This window comes from Zootoca vivipara, chromosome 1 (genome assembly GCF_963506605.1).
Source record: "Zootoca vivipara chromosome 1, rZooViv1.1, whole genome shotgun sequence".
Lineage (NCBI taxonomy): Eukaryota > Metazoa > Chordata > Lepidosauria > Squamata > Lacertidae > Zootoca > Zootoca vivipara.
Genome location: NC_083276.1, coordinates 106,339,999 through 106,358,419, shown reverse-complemented (window position 1 = coordinate 106,358,419; position 18,421 = coordinate 106,339,999). Strand labels below are relative to the sequence as shown.

General features: G+C 39.6%; 1 protein-coding gene across 2 annotated transcripts in view; it reads left to right on the top strand.

Moving 5' to 3' along the window:
* Window positions 1-16,378, top strand: part of ITGB6 (integrin subunit beta 6) — a 38,406-nt gene extending 22,028 nt beyond the window's left edge. The window contains exons 11-16 of one of the 2 annotated variants that reach the window (XM_035132394.2): window positions 928-1,348; window positions 2,667-2,889; window positions 6,860-6,957; window positions 10,377-10,496; window positions 11,547-11,713; window positions 13,180-16,378. In XM_035132394.2, coding sequence (XP_034988285.1) covers window positions 928-1,348; window positions 2,667-2,889; window positions 6,860-6,957; window positions 10,377-10,496; window positions 11,547-11,713; window positions 13,180-13,278 — 1,128 coding nt within the window. In that variant the 3' untranslated portion in view covers window positions 13,279-16,378. The remainder of the gene's footprint in view (window positions 1-927; window positions 1,349-2,666; window positions 2,890-6,859; window positions 6,958-10,376; window positions 10,497-11,546; window positions 11,714-13,179) is intronic. The other variant, XM_035132376.2, reaches the window with a different exon arrangement.
* The last annotated feature ends 2,043 nt before the right edge of the window (window positions 16,379-18,421 follow it).

Sequence of the window (18,421 nt, the reverse complement as noted above, 5' to 3'; positions counted from 1 at the left end):
TGGGCTACAACTCATATCAGCTGAGAGTTGTTATGAAGCCCCTATTCCCCTCACAGAGCTGCAATTCACAGTTCCCTGTGAAGTTCCTGCATGCAGAATGTTTAGCACAGTCCTCGGAGCTCAATGTCAGAGAATTCCGACATTGGACTGAGCTGGAATTGACTTAATGCTGTAACAGAATTTTCTTTTCTTTGCCTCCAATTATAGTTTTCTTCTTTTTTAAAAAAAAAGAAAAGAAAAAAGAGTTCTCCTACTGGATACTATGTTAAATTGATTATAAAATTGCATAAAAGTGAATGCTTCCTTCTTGTGTTTTCCATTGTGTGCAGTGCAATGTTTATGCATGTTTGCTCGGATGTAAGTCCCCAAACAATTGCTTATTCCCTGCAAAAATGTGCTTATGATTGTGTTGTATGGGGCTTACTTCAAAGCAGACATGCCAAAGTTTGTAATGTTGTTGTTATTTAAATTTATATACCAGTCTGTAAGCAGTTTACAAAATAACAAATACAACAAACAATAAAACCAAAGAAACTACATTACAATGCAATAAAACAATAAATTTTCCCCAAGCCAAAGACATAGCATCACATGGTAAAACATCTTTAGTCAGGGATTTCTTTCTTCTTCTGCTTCCCATCAGCTGCATTTGGGGGGGGGAGGGATGGACTCTCCTCTTCTCTCTCCTAAATCCGTTCTGGAATTCCCCAAAACCCTCCAAAGCAGATTTAGGTAGGGCTTGGGAACACATAGGGAAAGGAGAGGGAAGGGAAGTTCTGTTGTGTGAACAGAAATCCTTGCACTAATAGAACTACTTTCTTGAATACTTAGATTTTGTTAGCTTATATTTTTAATATTTGTTCTTTTGCATTTTTGTACACTGAAGCAATGAGTGGTTAAATACAGGTGCCCCTCCTCCTTTCCTAGGTCAGTTTCAATGTGACTTTAAGCCTATCTGCTTGTGGGAAAAGTCCAAAGAACATCATAATAAAGCCGGTGGGCTTGAATGAAGCTCTGGAAATTGAGATCCAGTCAGAATGCAGCTGTAATTGTCAGAAGGAAGCTGAAATGAACAGCTTCAAGTGCAATGGCGGACATGGTTATTTTGAATGTGGGGTGTGCAACTGCAACCCAGGCTACATGGGTCCTCGCTGTGAATGTGGTGAAAAAGACTCATTGAGTACAGGTTCCTGCAAAAGTTCTCCAGAGGAGACCGCTTGTAGTGGAAGAGGTGACTGCTTTTGTGGACAGTGCATTTGCCACCCATCAGCATATGGACATATTTATGGGTCATTTTGTGAATGTGACAGTTTCTCTTGTGGGAGATTTAGAGGACTACTATGTGCAGGTAAGTCCACTGCAAACTGCCATTTAAAAAATTATAAATAATAAAATAGAAGTTGGCAAAAGAATATATGCTCTATTTCAAAAACAGTATTCAAGTATAAGCAGTATTCAAGTTTAAAACAGTATCCATTTAAAAATTCATATTGATTGTTCTTAACATGGTGGTTCAAGGGGCTCTTGCAGACTACTGCTGCAGTCCTAAACTAGGATTGCCATGTGTCCTCTTTTTCCAGGACACATCCTCTTTTTCAGGGTTAACATTTCTGTCTGGGTGGATTTTTAAAAATTTGTCAAAATGTCTCTGACTATACTTTCTGGGTGATACATAGACATAACTGGTGGTTGAAGACTTGCTTTCCTCTTCTCTTCTCTTCTCTTCTCCTGCCCTCCTCAGCAGTATATCAAAGCTTCTATAGCCTCACTATAATAGGGGTATTTTAAATGAGAGTCATCATAGCATCCTCTTTTTTGCTCTTCAAAATATTGCAACCCTATGACCTAAACACATTTACAGTGGTACCTCAGTTTATGAACACAATTGGTTCCGGAAGTCTGTTCATAAACTGAAGCGTTCATAAACTGAAGCGAACTTTCCCATTGAAAGTAATGGAAAGTGAATTAATCCGTTCCAGACGGTCCGCGGAGTAAGCGTTCATAAACTGAAGCGAACTTTCCCATTGAAAGTAATGGAAAGTGGATTAATCCGTTCCAGACGGGTCCGCGGAGTACTTAAACTGAAGCGTTCATAAACTGAAGCATGGGTGTAATTGGTTCCGGAAGTCTGTTCATAAACTGAAGCGTTCATAAACTGAAGAAAACTTTCCCATTGAAAGTAATGGAAAATGAATTAATCCATTCCAGATGGGTCCGCGGCGTTCATAAACCGAAAATTCATAAACCGAGGTGTTCATAAACCGAGGTTCCACTGTACTAAGATGTAAGCCCCATGTGACATACTTCTGAATAAACAACCATAGGATTGGCGTTGTCAGGGAGTTTGTCTGTGAAACATCAACCCCTCAAACATAAAAATCTAGCTCAATACTTTGCCATTTTAGCTGGTTCCAATGAAAGTGCTACAATACTGTAGCAGTTACTGTATCTGAATTTCTTCAAATTATATTAATTCTTGGATTCATCATCCCCAAACTCCACGATCAACCTTTTGAGGCAGTTTGTGGGGATTAAGAGGGAAAGGTTGTTAATGACAGAGTTGTTTGAGGGGCATAATGATTGGACAAATTATTCTGGGCTTTGAGACCTTGGCTTGGGGGAGAACAGAAATCAAAACAAGAACTAACCTCCATGACTTTCCTTAGGCAACGGCAACTGTGACTGTGGTCAGTGTAGATGCCACAGTGGTTGGACGGGTGAATACTGTAACTGCACCACTGACACCAATAGCTGTGTTTCTGCTGACGGCACAATCTGCAGTGGGAGAGGTGAATGCATGTGTGGAAAATGTGTGTGCACAAATCCCGGGGTTTCAGGAACAACGTGTGAAAAATACTCACCCTATGCTGACCCTTGCACTTCTAAACGGTAAATTATACACATTTAAATGTCTGGAAATGTCTGTTTCTGTTGCATGTCCAAAAGTATAGCAATATTTCAAGGGTACTGAGTTTTGTTCACCATTCTTGCTGTGTCTGGTGTATTTACTGTATTTCCTGATATAAAGGGTGGTGCTGTAGTATAAACCACTAAGCCTCTTGGGCTTGCTGATCAGAAGGTTGGCAGTTTGAATCCGCACAATGGGGTGAGCTCCCATTGCTTTGTCCCAGCTTCTGCCAACCTAGCAGTTCGAAAGCACACCAGTGCAAGTAGATAAATAGGTACCGTTGTGGCAGGAAGGTAAACGGTGTTTCGGTGCACTCTGGCTTCCGTCACGGTGTCCCGCCACGCCAGAAGCGGTTTAGTCATGCTGACCACATGATCCGGAAAGTTCTCTGTGGACAAATGCCAGCTCCCTTGGCCTGAAGCGAGATGAGTGCCGTACCCCATAGTTGCCTTTCACTGGACTTAACTGTCTAGGAGTCCTTTACCTTTACCTTTTATTTCCTGATATATTTTTCTTATTTTCAATGTCCTCTTGTTGTTGTTGCTGCTGCTGCTGCTGCTTTTTATGATGGTATTCACTGGTAAAGAGTACCAGCACTTCTCTCTTTTTACAAAAAATAATAATTCACTGGTTATTATTATTTAATTTCTATCCCACCAGTCCTCCCAAAGGAGCCCAGTGGGGGAAACAACTATTAAAATAAAATTAAATAAAAACATATTTTTAGAACATCTAAAAACATGTCAAACGGTTACATAACCTCACTATTAATAATTTCAAGATTTCTAAGAATAGTATATTTTACTATGCCACTATGCCATTTCTTTATGTGATCCCTTTCTGGTGAGTTTTAGGCCTTTGGTTACCATTCTGGTGAGTTTTAGGCCTTTGGTTACCGTTCTCTTCCACAGGGATGTTAGGATAGTCTGCCCTGGAAGTTAATGGAACCTGAGGACTAGTTACAGGTAGGTAGCCGTGTTGGTCTGAGTCGAAGCAAAATAAAAAAATTCCTTCAGTAGCACCTTAAAGACCAACTAAGTTTATATTTTGGTATGAGCTTTCGTGTGCATGCACACTTCTTCAGATACACTAGAAACAGAAGTGTCAGACCCTATATATATACAGAGGGTGGTGGGGGTGGGTGGGAATGGGAGATGGGCTGATGGGAGTGGTAAACCTGTAGATGGGTGTTAATGGCTGCTGATGGCTGCAATTAGTCCTGGGCTGAGGTGCTAAAGAAAGCTTGATCATGCATAATGAGATAAGAATCCGATATCTCTATTCATCCCAGGTGCTTCCATGGTTTTAAGCTTGGTAATGATTTCCAATTCAGCAACTTCCCTTTCCAGTCTGTTCCTGAAATTTCTCTGTAATAAAACAGCTGCTTTGAGATCTTGTATAGAATGTCCTGGGAGATTGAAGTGTTCTCCTACTGGTTTTTCAGTCTTATGGTTCCTGATGTCAGATTTATGTCCATTTATCCTTTGGCGTAGGAACCTGAGGAATTCCTGTAACGTTGGCCACTAATCTTGCCCCCATATTTGTTGATGGGGTGCTGAAGCTAAGAGTGAATTAATAGCAAGAGTGAGATCTGATACATAGTTCAATCTCTCGGTCAATCACTACACAAGCTCCTAAGAGAGTGCTTATGGGTAATTGCCAGACCCAGAATGATCAATAAAGGCCAGTAAGACTAAAAAAAATTAAAAATGCAGATTTTGCTTAAAATGTCTTAACTTAAAATTCTGGATTGCAGAACTGGAAAATATACCTAATCTGCAATATTTGCATATATGTGTATCAGTCCTACCTGAGAGTAAGGAGCTGTATATGGTAAGGATAATTATACAGCAAATAAAAGTAAATTACTCATATTGCATGTACATCACATTGTTAAAAATCAGTCAGTACTGTTGCTGTGCCATGGTTTGGATTGCAACATCAAGGCAATGCCCTATAAAATGGCTTTTGCAAGCAGAGTGGTCATTGTGACCTGTACGAAACACGTATTTGCTGGCAGAATTACTCATAGGGTGAAGTTGCACTCCTTGAACTCCAGTTCAAGTTAGCGTTAGATTAGTCATTTTTCTGGTAGGTTGTATGAAAATAAATTTATTTCATGAATGTCATTCATTATGTTCTTTAACTTGGAAGCTCAGACCTGGTTTCAATTGCAGATGAATAATTAACAACCTTTCCACTAACTTGTGTGGGTGTTAGATCAATTCAGATATGTTTTTTATTTGTGCATAATTCTTCAATGAATTTAATTACGTCATTTCTAGCCATCAGTTAAATCAACAAACACATTTAATTTTAACTAATGTTTTCATTTGTACCTTTTAAGAAATGTGACTAATATGCCAGCGACTTCTGTTAAGAGAAGAAACGGGGTTTCTTTTTCTTTCTTCCCTTTTATCACGATGCTACACTTGGGGAGGGCCTATTAGGAACCCAGTTTTGATTGTGACTAAAGGCTAAAGCCCTGGGCCATACCAGACCCAAAGTCAGGCACACTTTAGTCCCTTGGATTTTAATGAGGTTTAAGTAGTTAAAATTATACATTGCATCTGCAACCTTTATCTAAATGTCAAGTCGACTTTGGAAATTATATATCCCATTCTAGAGCAAATTTCTGCTCTACCACAAGAGTCTGTATAAACAAGCAAATTTTAAAAAAACATAATCAAAACCAAGGCATTTTTAGTAACTCTTTATTTCTTGGGTGCCCTGGTCTCAAGTTGTTAAGGGCTTTATCAGAGGCATACCTAGGCTCCCTTGCACCCTTGGCAAGGAGCTGTATTAGTGCCCTTCCCACTTCTTTCACCCTTGGAGCCTTGCTGTGGAAGTGCCCAGAAGAGCCTGCATGCCTCACCCTTCCACCCAGAGCAGCGGAAGAGCAGCGAGGAAGCATGTGGATGGGCAGGTGGGCTCCTAGTCACTCCAGGTTGGAGCAGAGAGGCGTGATTTCTGCAACCCCTGAGTCTGTGCCCTTGGCAGGTGACAGCCTGGGTATGCCCGTGGGCTTTATAGAGCAATAGCTACAACTGGCCTCACAGTGGCCAGTGCAGATCCCGTAACACAACTGTTATGTGCCAGCAATCAATCACTCTAGTTGGCAATCTAGCTGCAGCCACTGGACTAAGCCTAAGGAAAGCCCTGTAGAGAGCCCTGTAGAGAGCACATAAAAGGTAAAGGTAAAGGGACCCTTGACCATTAGGTCCAGTCGTGACCGACTCTGCGGTTGCACGCTCATCTCGCATTATTGGCCGAGGGAGCCGGCGTATAGCTTCCAGGTCATGTGGCCAGCATGACAAAACCGCTTCTGGCAAACCAGAGCAGCACATGGAAACGCCGTTTACCTTCCCGCTGTAGCGGTTCCTATTTATCTACTTGCATTTTGACGTGCTTTCGAACTGCTAATCAAGCCTCAGGTTTACTCAAGGTTTTCATTGATGCTGTACATCAGAGCTTCCCAGACTCTTCATGCTGGTGACACACTTTTTAGATGTGCATCATTTCATTACACAGTGATTCAGTTTTGCATCATTTTGCCACACAGTAATTTAGTTTTACTAGCAAACCAAAGGTTAAGCTAACCCTTTCCCAGCCCTGGGAGGAGTGTGGGGAGTGTTCGCACGACACACCTACACACTGTGTCGCAACACACAGTTTGAAAGCTGCTGTACATGGATAATGTTGCCCTCTTGTGTTTTATATCCAATGAGAGCTTGAAGAAGGAAGGGGGAAGTGCAGGAAAAGACAACTGCAGGATATTTCTTCAAAGTTTTTAAATGCAGTACACATAACACTTCTAAGTACTACTTATTGACCCATGCAGATCTTTTGTAAGTTACTTTTGAAGATGAACACTACATATGTATTCCCTTTTGTTCCTGGTGCCTTGTAACTGACAGAGATTGATGAGCTGTTGAATCATTTTTTTCTCAGGAGCTGCGTAGAATGCTATTTAGCTTCTAATGATCAGTCTCAGGAAGAGTGTGCTGAGAAATGTAAATTGGTTGATGCGACTGTCAGTAGTGGAGAAGGTATGTAGTACATTTATTTATTTAAATGTATTGCTTAGGCACCGTGGGTTGTAGGCTTATTTCTCCCCAGTAGTATTTATTATATGCTGCTGCTTGTATTTTTCAAGTCATTCTATTATTTTATTGTAGAAATGAAGAATCTCAGTGACCCTCCACATGTTGTGGGACTTCAGCTTCCATCAGCCTTAGCCAGCATGGCCAGTGGGCAGGGGTGATGGGAGTTATAGTCCAACAACATCTGGAGGGCCTCAGGTTGCTCATCCCTGATCTGACGTCTACCTTCAGGAAGTGGGGGTAGTTTATCCAATATAAAGTATAGATTGGACTGTATGTTTTTAACTGTTAATGTGTATTTGGTTATTTTATTCTATTACATCTTGCTCTAAGAATTCATGTCAGAAATCTTAGCATACAGTATAATATTTTAGACTTATACATAGGATATAAACATCAGGCATATGACTTATATGTATAACTAATTTAGTGTGCAGAGAGTAAATCCTGGTGTTCAAGGTCAAATGTTTACGCAACTACATGTATGCAACAAATTCATTATGCTGACAACAGAACTGATTATCTCAGTTTACAGCAATGTGATCCAATGTGAAGGAAGATGAAAAGAGTAGGTGTTTATGGGCTTTGTTTGCAAAATAAAGAAATCCTGAGAATAGATGAGCTCCCTAACACTAGCACTAGTCAAACATAAAAGAGCTACAACAATTTCAGGTTCAGGGCTGGCAATGTTTTAGCTGGTACTCCTGTGCCTGTCATTTAACTGCAACTTGATGCAGGGAAATTAACCATGAAGCTTTTAAAATTTATTTTGCTCTGAGACAGGCACTGCCCCTTATCCAGAACTGTTTAGCAGTAGAAGGTGGTGACCTCATCTGCCTACAGACAATATCCTGGGACTTCTTTATCTCACACAATGATTTCATCTGCTAAATTTGTTAAAGGTACAGGAGAATTTGAAAGAAATTTCACTTTTCATTCTCGAACTTTGATAGGAATTGTTAAATTCCTTAAAGCAGGAAGAGAGGCAATTTCTCTTTTCAGTTTACAACCCAGACTCATTGTTGACCCCAGTGGCAGAACTGATGTCAAATAGCTGACCAAGAAGTACAGCTTCTCTAAAAGGAGGGAAAAAATGAGACTTACTTCCTTTTATCTATTACATGAAGTCATTTGTCAACTCTATTCCCACCCACAACAAATATGAATAACAGACAAAACTGTAGTTCTTGAGTTCAAGTAAGATAATCTGGGGTGCTGTAAACACTTCACAGACATGACCTCACAGATATAATAATTAGGTCAAACACCCAAACGAGGTGTTTTTAGTAAATCAGCATCTTGACGAAATTGCTAAGAACAATCCAAAGGCTTTTCAGATAGAAACAATCAACTGATGTTTACATTCTGTACATCATCATCATATATATATGTGTGTGTGTGTTAATGCAACAGTATATTTCTTGGGAGTGCAGAATTGGGTGAAGGGAAGCAAAGCACTGTAAAAGGATCCATATGCACGTGGGGATTTGTGCAGAGGATTTTTTTTTACATAGATTGAAGGCACATTGAAAGCACATGGCTTCCCCTAAAGAATCCTGAGAACTGTAGTTTAAGTGTGCACCCTTATACTACAGTTCCAAAGATTCTTTGGGGCTGAGTATGCAGTCTTAGTGAAAAGCAAACTCCGCTTACTTTCCATGAATCCACCACAATTTCAGCAAGACCAATAGCTAACATGCTATTCCAGTGCTATGATTAGGGAAGTGCATATGCGCAACCTAACTCATGACTCTTGTGGGGAGAAGCATTCTCCTGCCATTTTTCTGCACTGGTGTGGGAAGCCTCTCTTCATCTAGGTCAGGGGGCGGCAAACTTTTTCAGCAGGGGGCCGGTCCACTGTCCCTCAGACCTTGTGGGGGGCCAAACTATATTTTGGGGGAAAAATATGAACAAATTCTTATGCCCCACAAATAACCCAGAGATGCATTTTAAATAAAAGCACACATTCTACTCATGTAAAAACACCAGGCGGGCCGCACAAATAACCCAGAGATGCAATTTAAATAAAAGGACACATTCTACTCATGTAAAAATATGCTGATTCCCGGACCGTCTGCGGGCCAGATTGAGAAGGTGATTGAGCCGCATCTGGCCCCCAGGCCTTAGTTTGGGCACCCCTGACCTAGGCCTCATTTAGGCCCAGAGAATGGTCATACATGGGCATTCAGCTTTTTCAAACTTGTAGTGTTTTCAGTTACAATTATACCCACCTTGTTATCTTTGCCTCGTCCTTCCCTCCTTCTATCCTCTGCCCCACTGTCAAGATAGGCACAGCAATTGTATGCATTTTACTCGAAAGCAAACCCATTGAAGTTCAATGGAAGTTACTACCAAATAAGTACCGGTATATATAAATAAGGTTGTTTGGAGGGCAAGCAGAATCTTTCAGCAAACTGTTTCTGCCAATTAAACCAATATGGTACTTTTCATGGTGTGGCTATAAATTTCAGATAAACTTCCATGATGACCATTATTACTGTTATTTGAAAATATTTTGTGGATTGTAGACTTGACAGTTAGCATCTGTAGGTACATTAAAGTGAACTGATTCAGATTCCATTGGTCTTCCTTTTCGTGGTCAGTCACAGTTTTTCACACAAAACCCATCCCTTCTAGGCTCTTGAATGGGCATAAACTTTTTCCTATTTAGGTGAAAACATTTTTAGCAGAATTATATTAAATGCACAGAGGCAAATAAAAATAGGAAAATCTTAGGTTAATCTTAGATTCGTTTTTATCTATTTTTCAGTGAGTAACATTAGAATTATCCAAAAGCTTCAGTTTTTTTTCATAATATTTTGATTTAATCACTATTGAAATGCACTTTACCTTAATCTTTATAACAACATTCTGGAAGCAATATGTGGCAGCTCCTTTGAAAAGGATCGGTATCCTTCCTTTCTTTTTCTGAGAAGTGAACATGCTATGCATTGAAACACTGTCTAGACATACTACCAGTAGCAAAAAAACAAAGAGAACATATTATTTACTTTGTACTATAATCAGGGCTATTATATTCCCTAAATAGCTATGACATCTCTCTTGGAAGTATTTCCAATTCACTGAATTTCAAATTACAGCAGACTTGGTGGGTGCTCTTGATGGTCAATGCAGATTGACAACACCTGGACCTTCTCAACTGAAACCTAAGTGCAAAGTGTAACAAAAACGAGAGGGGGAGGGACCCTTTTAGTGGTAGAAGTATTGTGTGAAATTCTTTTAAGTATTTTAGCTTCCTTCCTTGGTGCCTGTTGAAAACAGCCTTGTGATATAAATCCTTTAATCTGCATGGTTACTGCATGATGAATGGTTTTTGACCTGAAAAAAAGTGTTTTCCCCCACAGATATCATGGAAGATAAATTTGTTCCTTGTTTGTTACTTGGAGAAAATGAATGTGCTATCACATTTCAAATGGCAGCTGATGAACAGGGAAAAACAACCATTCGTAGCATAAATCAAAAAGGTAGGCGACTTGGATTTGGTAAATAATTTCTTACATACACTACTAACACACACACACACACACACACACACACACACACACACTTAAAAGATGGTCTGGAAATTTGGATTGGATCCTGAGAACTTCAAGGAGGACACTCTCAGAAGGCGTTTTTACCATTTTTTCCATTCCTATCCTTTCTACTATTTGCCTGAAAATCTTCTTCAGAGCATCTAGGGGCACTCTTGAATAACATGCCACACACACACACACACACACACACACACACACACACATTCCTATGCTGAGGTTGGGGGCAGTAGAGAACAAATTGGCCAAAATCAAACAGTTGCATCATGTGCAAGTGGAGCTCAACCATAATTTGGGTAACACTCCCTGGAAATGCTCCATTCTGCCAGTAGAAGACTTTGGGCTCTCAAATTTCAGTGGCACCTTGTGCAACGCAAAAAAATTCAGGGCACCCCACCTCTCATGTTCCGTTGTAGTAGTGTCACCACACCAGTCACAATGCCCTAAAACTGCCTCTAAAATTTCCGCAGTGCTCAGGAGAATCCACTGACCCCCCCAACCAGAGAAGCTTTTCAGGGGTACAGGGAGCTGAAGAGGAGGTCCAGTTTTCAGTCTCAAAGCCAATTAAGTTATAGAGATACGATTCTTCAATGAGCTAAGAAAGTGCACCTAAGATATTTGCTTCTTACACAACCATTGATAAGAAGCAATATGGAAAAGAAATCAGCCTGGCTGGCAATGCTAATTTGTTTTCAGCTATGTATCACCTGATTTACTGTGGATGCTCCCAAAGTTTGTCCTATTCATTTGAATGATGGGTGGAGTTCCACATGTGCATTCCTTCATGCATGCAGAATTTCCTCATGAAATGAAGTGAATGAGGCAGCCAGCATACATAACATCCCTTGTTGTTTCACTGGGATCTGGGTTAGGGTGCCAATCTTTACATGAAAAGCATACAGAACTAAACCACTCAGAGCCTCTTTCAAATGTGTAGCCTAATTTGTAACCATATACGTGAGTTTTCCTTTCTTTTTACAGCCTGTCCACAACCTCCAAATATTACAATGATTGTGTTGGGTCTTTCTATTGCTATCTCCCTCACTGGAGTTGTCTTGCTTTGCATATGGAAACTGTTTGTTTCATTTCATGACCGCAAAGAAGTTGCTAATTTTGAAGCAGAGAGATCGAAGGCCAAATGGCAAACAGTATGTAAAATTTCATAGTTCTTTACTTTATCCAGTTGTGAAATGGCAGCTGCCACATGTTTTGGGTAGATTTTGTGTTTCAAGAAAAACTGAATGTTCTGCAGTGACTCCACTGACTCACTAAGGCATACCTGAACATAGTGGCATTAAAATTGTTAAAATGTGTAAGAAGGATTCTCTATAAAAATGATATTTCAGAATAGGCAAGGAAACATCATAATTCTTTCCTGAAAGTGTCTAAAGTAAGGAGTAAATATATTCACATCTGAAGATCAATTTGGCCCAGGCAGAACATATTAACATCTATATAGAAGGTAGCATGCAACAAAGGCATGTGCTGCTTTCAACCCAGCAGATGTCTGACTCCCCATGAAATGTCACCCCCTAGGTTTTCTTCCTAATGAAAGTGTACCACCATATCTGAGAGGGAGAGAAGCACATACAGCTTCTCTAGCTCTGTATTGCGGCTTACTGGCAAACTTCCCTGCCCATTTCTTGAGTGTGTAGGGGCAGGCTCTCCCTGGCCAAACTGCTGAAGGCAAGTGGCCGTGGCATTATGGCTGAGAAGATTCAGGCCCCACGCCAAATCCCAGCAGCTTCATATGGAGAATCTGTGTTCCATCCCTCTGCTTCCACTCCTCCAGATGTTGTTGCACTCTCACCATCCCTGACCATTGGCCATGCTGACTGGGGCTGATGGAAGTTCCCTATCCCTGATTAATGACATCCTCCTCATGCAAGGAATTCCAGTGTGTGCATCTTACTAATTGGCTTTGAAGTAACAATTAAGTTTTAAAGCCCAGTATCACACTGGATAGCCAACAACCTATGCTGCACTTTTCTCCACCTAAGCCCTGCAATCTATAAGAGAGGCTATGTCTTGTGATGCTAGAGGCTACATAGGCTTTCTGAGTTAAAAGGAACAATGCACATATAGAACATAGTGAAGTATGACATGTGAAAAGTCTTTTCCACCAGGAAGAACAATGCTTATAGCAATATCAAATGAAATTTCCATTAATGGGAAGAGCTTGTAATTTGTTTTATCATTGATGCTCCATGAACAAGCAATTAAGAGCAGGAGGAATGAATTGCTTGACACCACAGTCCCATTCAGTGGAGTTACTTTATTATATACAAGCACAAATTTAGTTAGAGATTGCATTTTTAACACAGGACAACTAATATAGTATACTAATAACTATGTAAAATAGACTGACTTGTTTCTGTCATACTTCTGCAGAAATAGAAAATAAATAGGATCATCATGACCCTTCAATGGCCTAAGTTATTTCTTGGGAAATATACAAAATACTTTACTTCAGTTGTTTGCATTTTTCATTTAACATCAGATTTAAGTACAGATCTATTTATTAACCATTTTGATTAAAAAATGCAGTTTTTAAAAAGCCACAGAATCAAATATGAAGTAGTTTATTGAATACAAATTTCTCCCTCTTTTCTAGGGAATAAACCCATTGTACAGAGGCTCAACAACAACATTTAAAAATGTAACATACCGGCAAAAGGAAAGACAACCTGGATCTGCTGCGGATATATTTTAGCACCCTGAATGATTTTTTTGGAGTGGGAGGGGAATAGTTTGAAAAAAATGTTACATTTACTAAATTTATTCAAAATTTATTATTAATATGCTGTAGCGGTACAATAGTTTAGGATGACAGGATGACAGAATATGTGCTTTTCATGGTTGGAAGACCCATAGTCATAGCTTAATTTGATCTATGAGAACTCATTTTCTGTGTCAGAATTCAGTACTGGATGTGAAGTAACCAAAATGCTGGAGAGGTTGCGGTTCCACAGCCACAGGCACATGTGGGAATGTCCCAAAATCCAACCTTTCTGGACAACAGTCCTACAGGAAATAAGCAAAGTCACCCAAGAACTGGGCCTACTAAACCAAGATAATAATGCCCATGCACACTATAAACCCACCTACTCTCAGCAGCCAGAAACAACATAGCCAGACGCTGGAGAGACCTGTCAAGAGTAAACAAGTGTCACTGCCTGAAACCAAACCTCTCTTAGGATGCACTATGTTCTGAGATGGCAGAAATTGTGCATATGAGAACTTCCCCACTCACCTCAACAAAGGTGGCAGCTATGTGCATTCCTTTGCAAATCACCTCAGAAAGCAGGTCATTATAAAAAATACATGTAAGCCATCTCAATAAAATGCTGCATGTTCATTAATCGTTGTATTTGTGTCCAAATGACAAAACAGAATGTAGCTTTACTCATAAGCAGTAATAGTCATGGAAGATGTTAGTTGCCACTTTTTTGAGGCATGATTTCTATGCTGTTAATAGCCACATGACATAAACTCAAGATATTAACACTACTGCTTTCAAAACCTGTTGAATTTCTTTCTCTGGTGTGGTAGTTAAAGCCCTGACATGGTGAAAGATTCCAGTACTAAAAGTAATCAGACTTAGGAAAGGTTTCTGTGTTTGGCTAATAAAATTCCCCACAACTAAGACTGCAATTTTAAATAGACTTACAGTGCAATCCTATATATAGAGTAGAGACTCAGAAGGAAGCCTCACTTACTGTATATAAATATGTATAGGATTGCCCTGCTACTAGGATGTAAATCCTGTTGCGCAAAATAGAACTTACATTTGCTTTAAAATGTTGTTTTGTATATGTACTGTATATTCCTGCGTATAAGACTACTTTTTAACCCAGGAAAATCTTCTCAAAAGTCGGGGGTCGTCTTATACGCCAGGTCGAATTTCTTATACAGCGAGTATATCCCAAACTCTAGATTTTAACTGGAAAAGTTGGTGGTCGTCCTATATGCCCAGTCGTCTTATACGCCGGAATACAGTAGTACCTCGTCTTACGAACAACTCGACAACCGAATTTTTCGGATGTCTTGACATCCAAAAAAAAATTGTGGTGGTTTTAGATAGGGATTTTTCAACTTACGAATTTTTTGATAGGGTTGCTTCGACTTACGGATTTTTCCGTTTTCAATGCATTCTTTTGGGAAATCGCGTTTCCAATGGTGTTTGTCGACTTACTGTATGAATTTTTCGATTTACGAAGGTGCCTTCAGAACAGATTAAATTCGTAAATTGAGGCACCACTGTATACGGTAGTTATACAAACAAAAAATAAAAAGAAGTCTATTTGCAGACTATTTGCCTCTTGCGTTTTAGAAGGTAAGACAAAAGATGGAGGGTTTAGCTGGCTTGTAAGCGGGTTTTGTTTTTTTGTTTTGTTTTTTACCATGAAGGGGTATTTGATTTTTTTTCTCCAAAAGCAAACTTTCACTATGTTATTCATAGTATGAATGTTCTTGGTGAAGACACTGGAAATGTCTGAACAGTTATGTTTCCTGAAATAGTTTTGACCCAAGGCTGGACCTTAAATGAGGCCAAAACGTTACCAGTAAACATACTACATTTTACTCATTGGAGTCCCTTGGGCATTTTGTTATGAGGTTTTTTTATATGTAAATATTGTGTGAAAGGCATGCATTAAATAAAAAAATGTAAAACCTGACATTGTAATTACAGTAGTTTTTCTTTTCTTTTTAAAATGTTAATATGTAAGCAGAATTGTTCTAATCAAGCACTTTTGCACAGATTTTCAGATTCTATAACAAGTCAAATATCCTGGGCATGGTAATGACCCATAAAGATTATAATCTGTGTGTGCCATGTGTCACAACATTTGGTATGGATTCCTGCTGTTTTGTAAGTAGCTCGGGTGGGTGGGTGTCACAATTTCACAATGTTTATCTCAGGGCCACCACACATCACACTGACTTTCAAGAAAGGGCTTTGGATCCCTATGCAGTATCATATATATTTAATTACATGTGTGTATTGCCACCATCACTTGAATTAACATGCCCACCTGGATTTTCCTGAAGCATGGGAAAGCATAACATAATTCCCACAACACATAATATAAGGGATTCTTCACCATAGGATGTGGTGATGGCCAATGGTCTAAAAGGATGAGGCTTAGACAGATTCACAGAGGGCAAGTCTGTCAGTGGCATTTAGGCATGAACTCACCACAGAACATCTGAATTAAGCTAGTTTATGGACCACAGTTTCGGAATCTCAGACTTAATCAGATATAAATCAAAATGACTTGTGTCACCTCTACAGAAGAGTGGGCATGAACCCATACACTCTGCAATGTAAATGCTGAAGGTGCCTAATGCTGAGCCTTGTCATGGGCCAAGCAGGTCTGCATTATTCTTTTCCATCGAATGTGGATTAAAAGATTGCACAAATCAGGATTTCAGGCATAAAGTTCTCTGCAAGGGACAGCCATATTACATGACCATTCTGGATGCATCTTCTGGCATCCCATCACACATAGAATATCACAACTCGGGCTATCTGGTTCAGACCAGATATTTTTGCCACATAAGCATAATATTACAAAGTTTATATGATATACCGGTACTAATTACCCCTCTACTCCCTTTCAAGTAAAGTCACTCCATCTTATTTGCAGGTGCAAGTTTATTAAACATTTTGTGAAGAGGGAAGATTGCATTGTTTTACAATGCTTAGATTGCCAATTCTGGAAGTTTTCAAATTGCTTTAAAGAGTTCAATTATCCCCAGCAATCCCCATAGACCTCCATTTGCTTTCCTACAGTGCTTTTGCTTTGCTTTTCTTCCCCCAACCTATTTTGTCCAAGAGCTTACATTATTGATTACTTTGGGCAAAATTAATAGTGATACCTATGTAACCCCAGGTCAAATTCTGGACATAGATATTGTTGGTGCTGCAACTTTCTAAAACATTGCTCTAACTCCAGCATTACTGCTCATTTTTGCATCTGCTTTATGAAGAACTTTCAGATAAATGTAGTCTTTTGTAGTCAACTTGCTTTTCCAGGTTATTACACAATTATGTGTAATTGTTGGATAGAGAAGACATATGCATTATAATTATTTTTCTTCTACACTGTTGTAAAATATTGGAAAAATTGCAGGGTTTTTCTCTGTAGGTTCTCATTTTTCTTCCCTAATATAAATTCATATACAGTATATATTTATCCTTCTTGCTAATATCCTGCTGTGATGAAGAGCACATTCCTTCTCTGTCTTTGACAGGGGCTATATTGCCACTCTATCATACTTCTCAAGCACACCATGGGAATGTCTGCTTATATTTCACAGTGGGGTATGAAAGCTGGAATTGATTTAGCTCTATAGTGGCTATCCGTGGTCTGTAATTTATAGCAGAACCTACCTACAATCAACCTCTCTCTAAATCTTCATTTTCTATATTTCCAGAAAATGGTCCATACTTGGAAATCTTTCCGCTGTCTTAACATTTTGTCACCAATTGGCAAAGATGGATAGATATCTTTAAAAGAACCATGATTATACATGCCAGGCATAATAAAAAAGCAAAAGCTTGCCAAAGACTTTCACAAATTTGGAAGTTTTTCTAACTATGACTATACTGAACGGTAAGGGAAGAATCCTTGATCTGTGTGGGCTTGTTTCACCCTTACAGATTTTTTTAAAAAATTGTATCGGAGTGTGCTTCTAAGCTATGAAGCATACCCAGATACATTTTTTTTATCTGCAAGGATAAAAGTATAGTCAGAGTCAGAAAAAAGTGCATTGTTTTGGATTACTTACATAGGGTGGTAGCCAATGTTTATCATACTTAGAGTAAACCAATTGAAATTGATAGAATTAAATCCACATTCAAAAGGTCTATTTTGAGAAGGCCTAACGTTGGATATGGTCACTGGGTTGTTTTCCACAGATTCAATGCACAAGTGGAACAACTCTCTCCTCTCCCCCTCCTTCCTCAACCTCCCCCCCCCCAAAACCCAAACCCTGCTCTGGGAGTTGCCCCAAATCTCTGCAGCAAATTTTGGGAGAGGTGCACTGGGGATGAAAGAGAGGGAGGGGAAGTTCCATTGCCCAAGCCCACACAGTGACCACATAGCCTCACTACTGGCTTACATGTGCTGTTCAAGCACTTGTCATGGGAATCCCTGTTCCCTCTTTTAGCACATTCTATTGATCTGCAAGCCTAAACTTCCTTTTTGGTAAGAGCTGGAGCCTTAAGGTTGGCAAGCAAATAAAAGGCTTTTCCCATTAGAGAAGATTGTCAAGAAAGTTTCCCAGAGGCTCAAAGTTGCTGGTTTTAAAAGTTGTAACTTTGGCTGGCTCTCTTTTTTCCTCCCACAACAATCTTCTCTCCCCCTCTCCCTCTCCCTCTCCCTCTTTAAAAAAAAACGCTTTAAAATATTTTACTGCAAGTTACTCTTTGGTAAGCACTTGGCCGGCTTTGAAAAGGAGGCAGGAGGACTCTATCCAAACCCTCACACCACCTTCCAGAAGCTGTGCAAGTGCTTATTAGGCTTTGAGAAGGCGCCCTCCTCAGTTGCATGCCCAGTGCAACACTCACACTGTCCTAAATCCACCTCTGGTGTTGGATGTTTCTCACAAAGCTTTATGGAAAGTTCAAAAGGTTCTGGATGGGCCTCTAAAACCTGGGGATTTGGTTGCTTCTGTCTCCAAAGATGTAACCTCTAAATTGTAGCAAGCTCCTTTAGGCAAAAGTCTATTTTTAGTTTTGTGGTTTTCCTTGTTAGAATTCTAAGCACTTCTGTATATTGTGTTTATTATATCTTTCTTTTTTATGAGACCCCACTGGTCAAATGACTTTGATAGTAATCAATTAATAT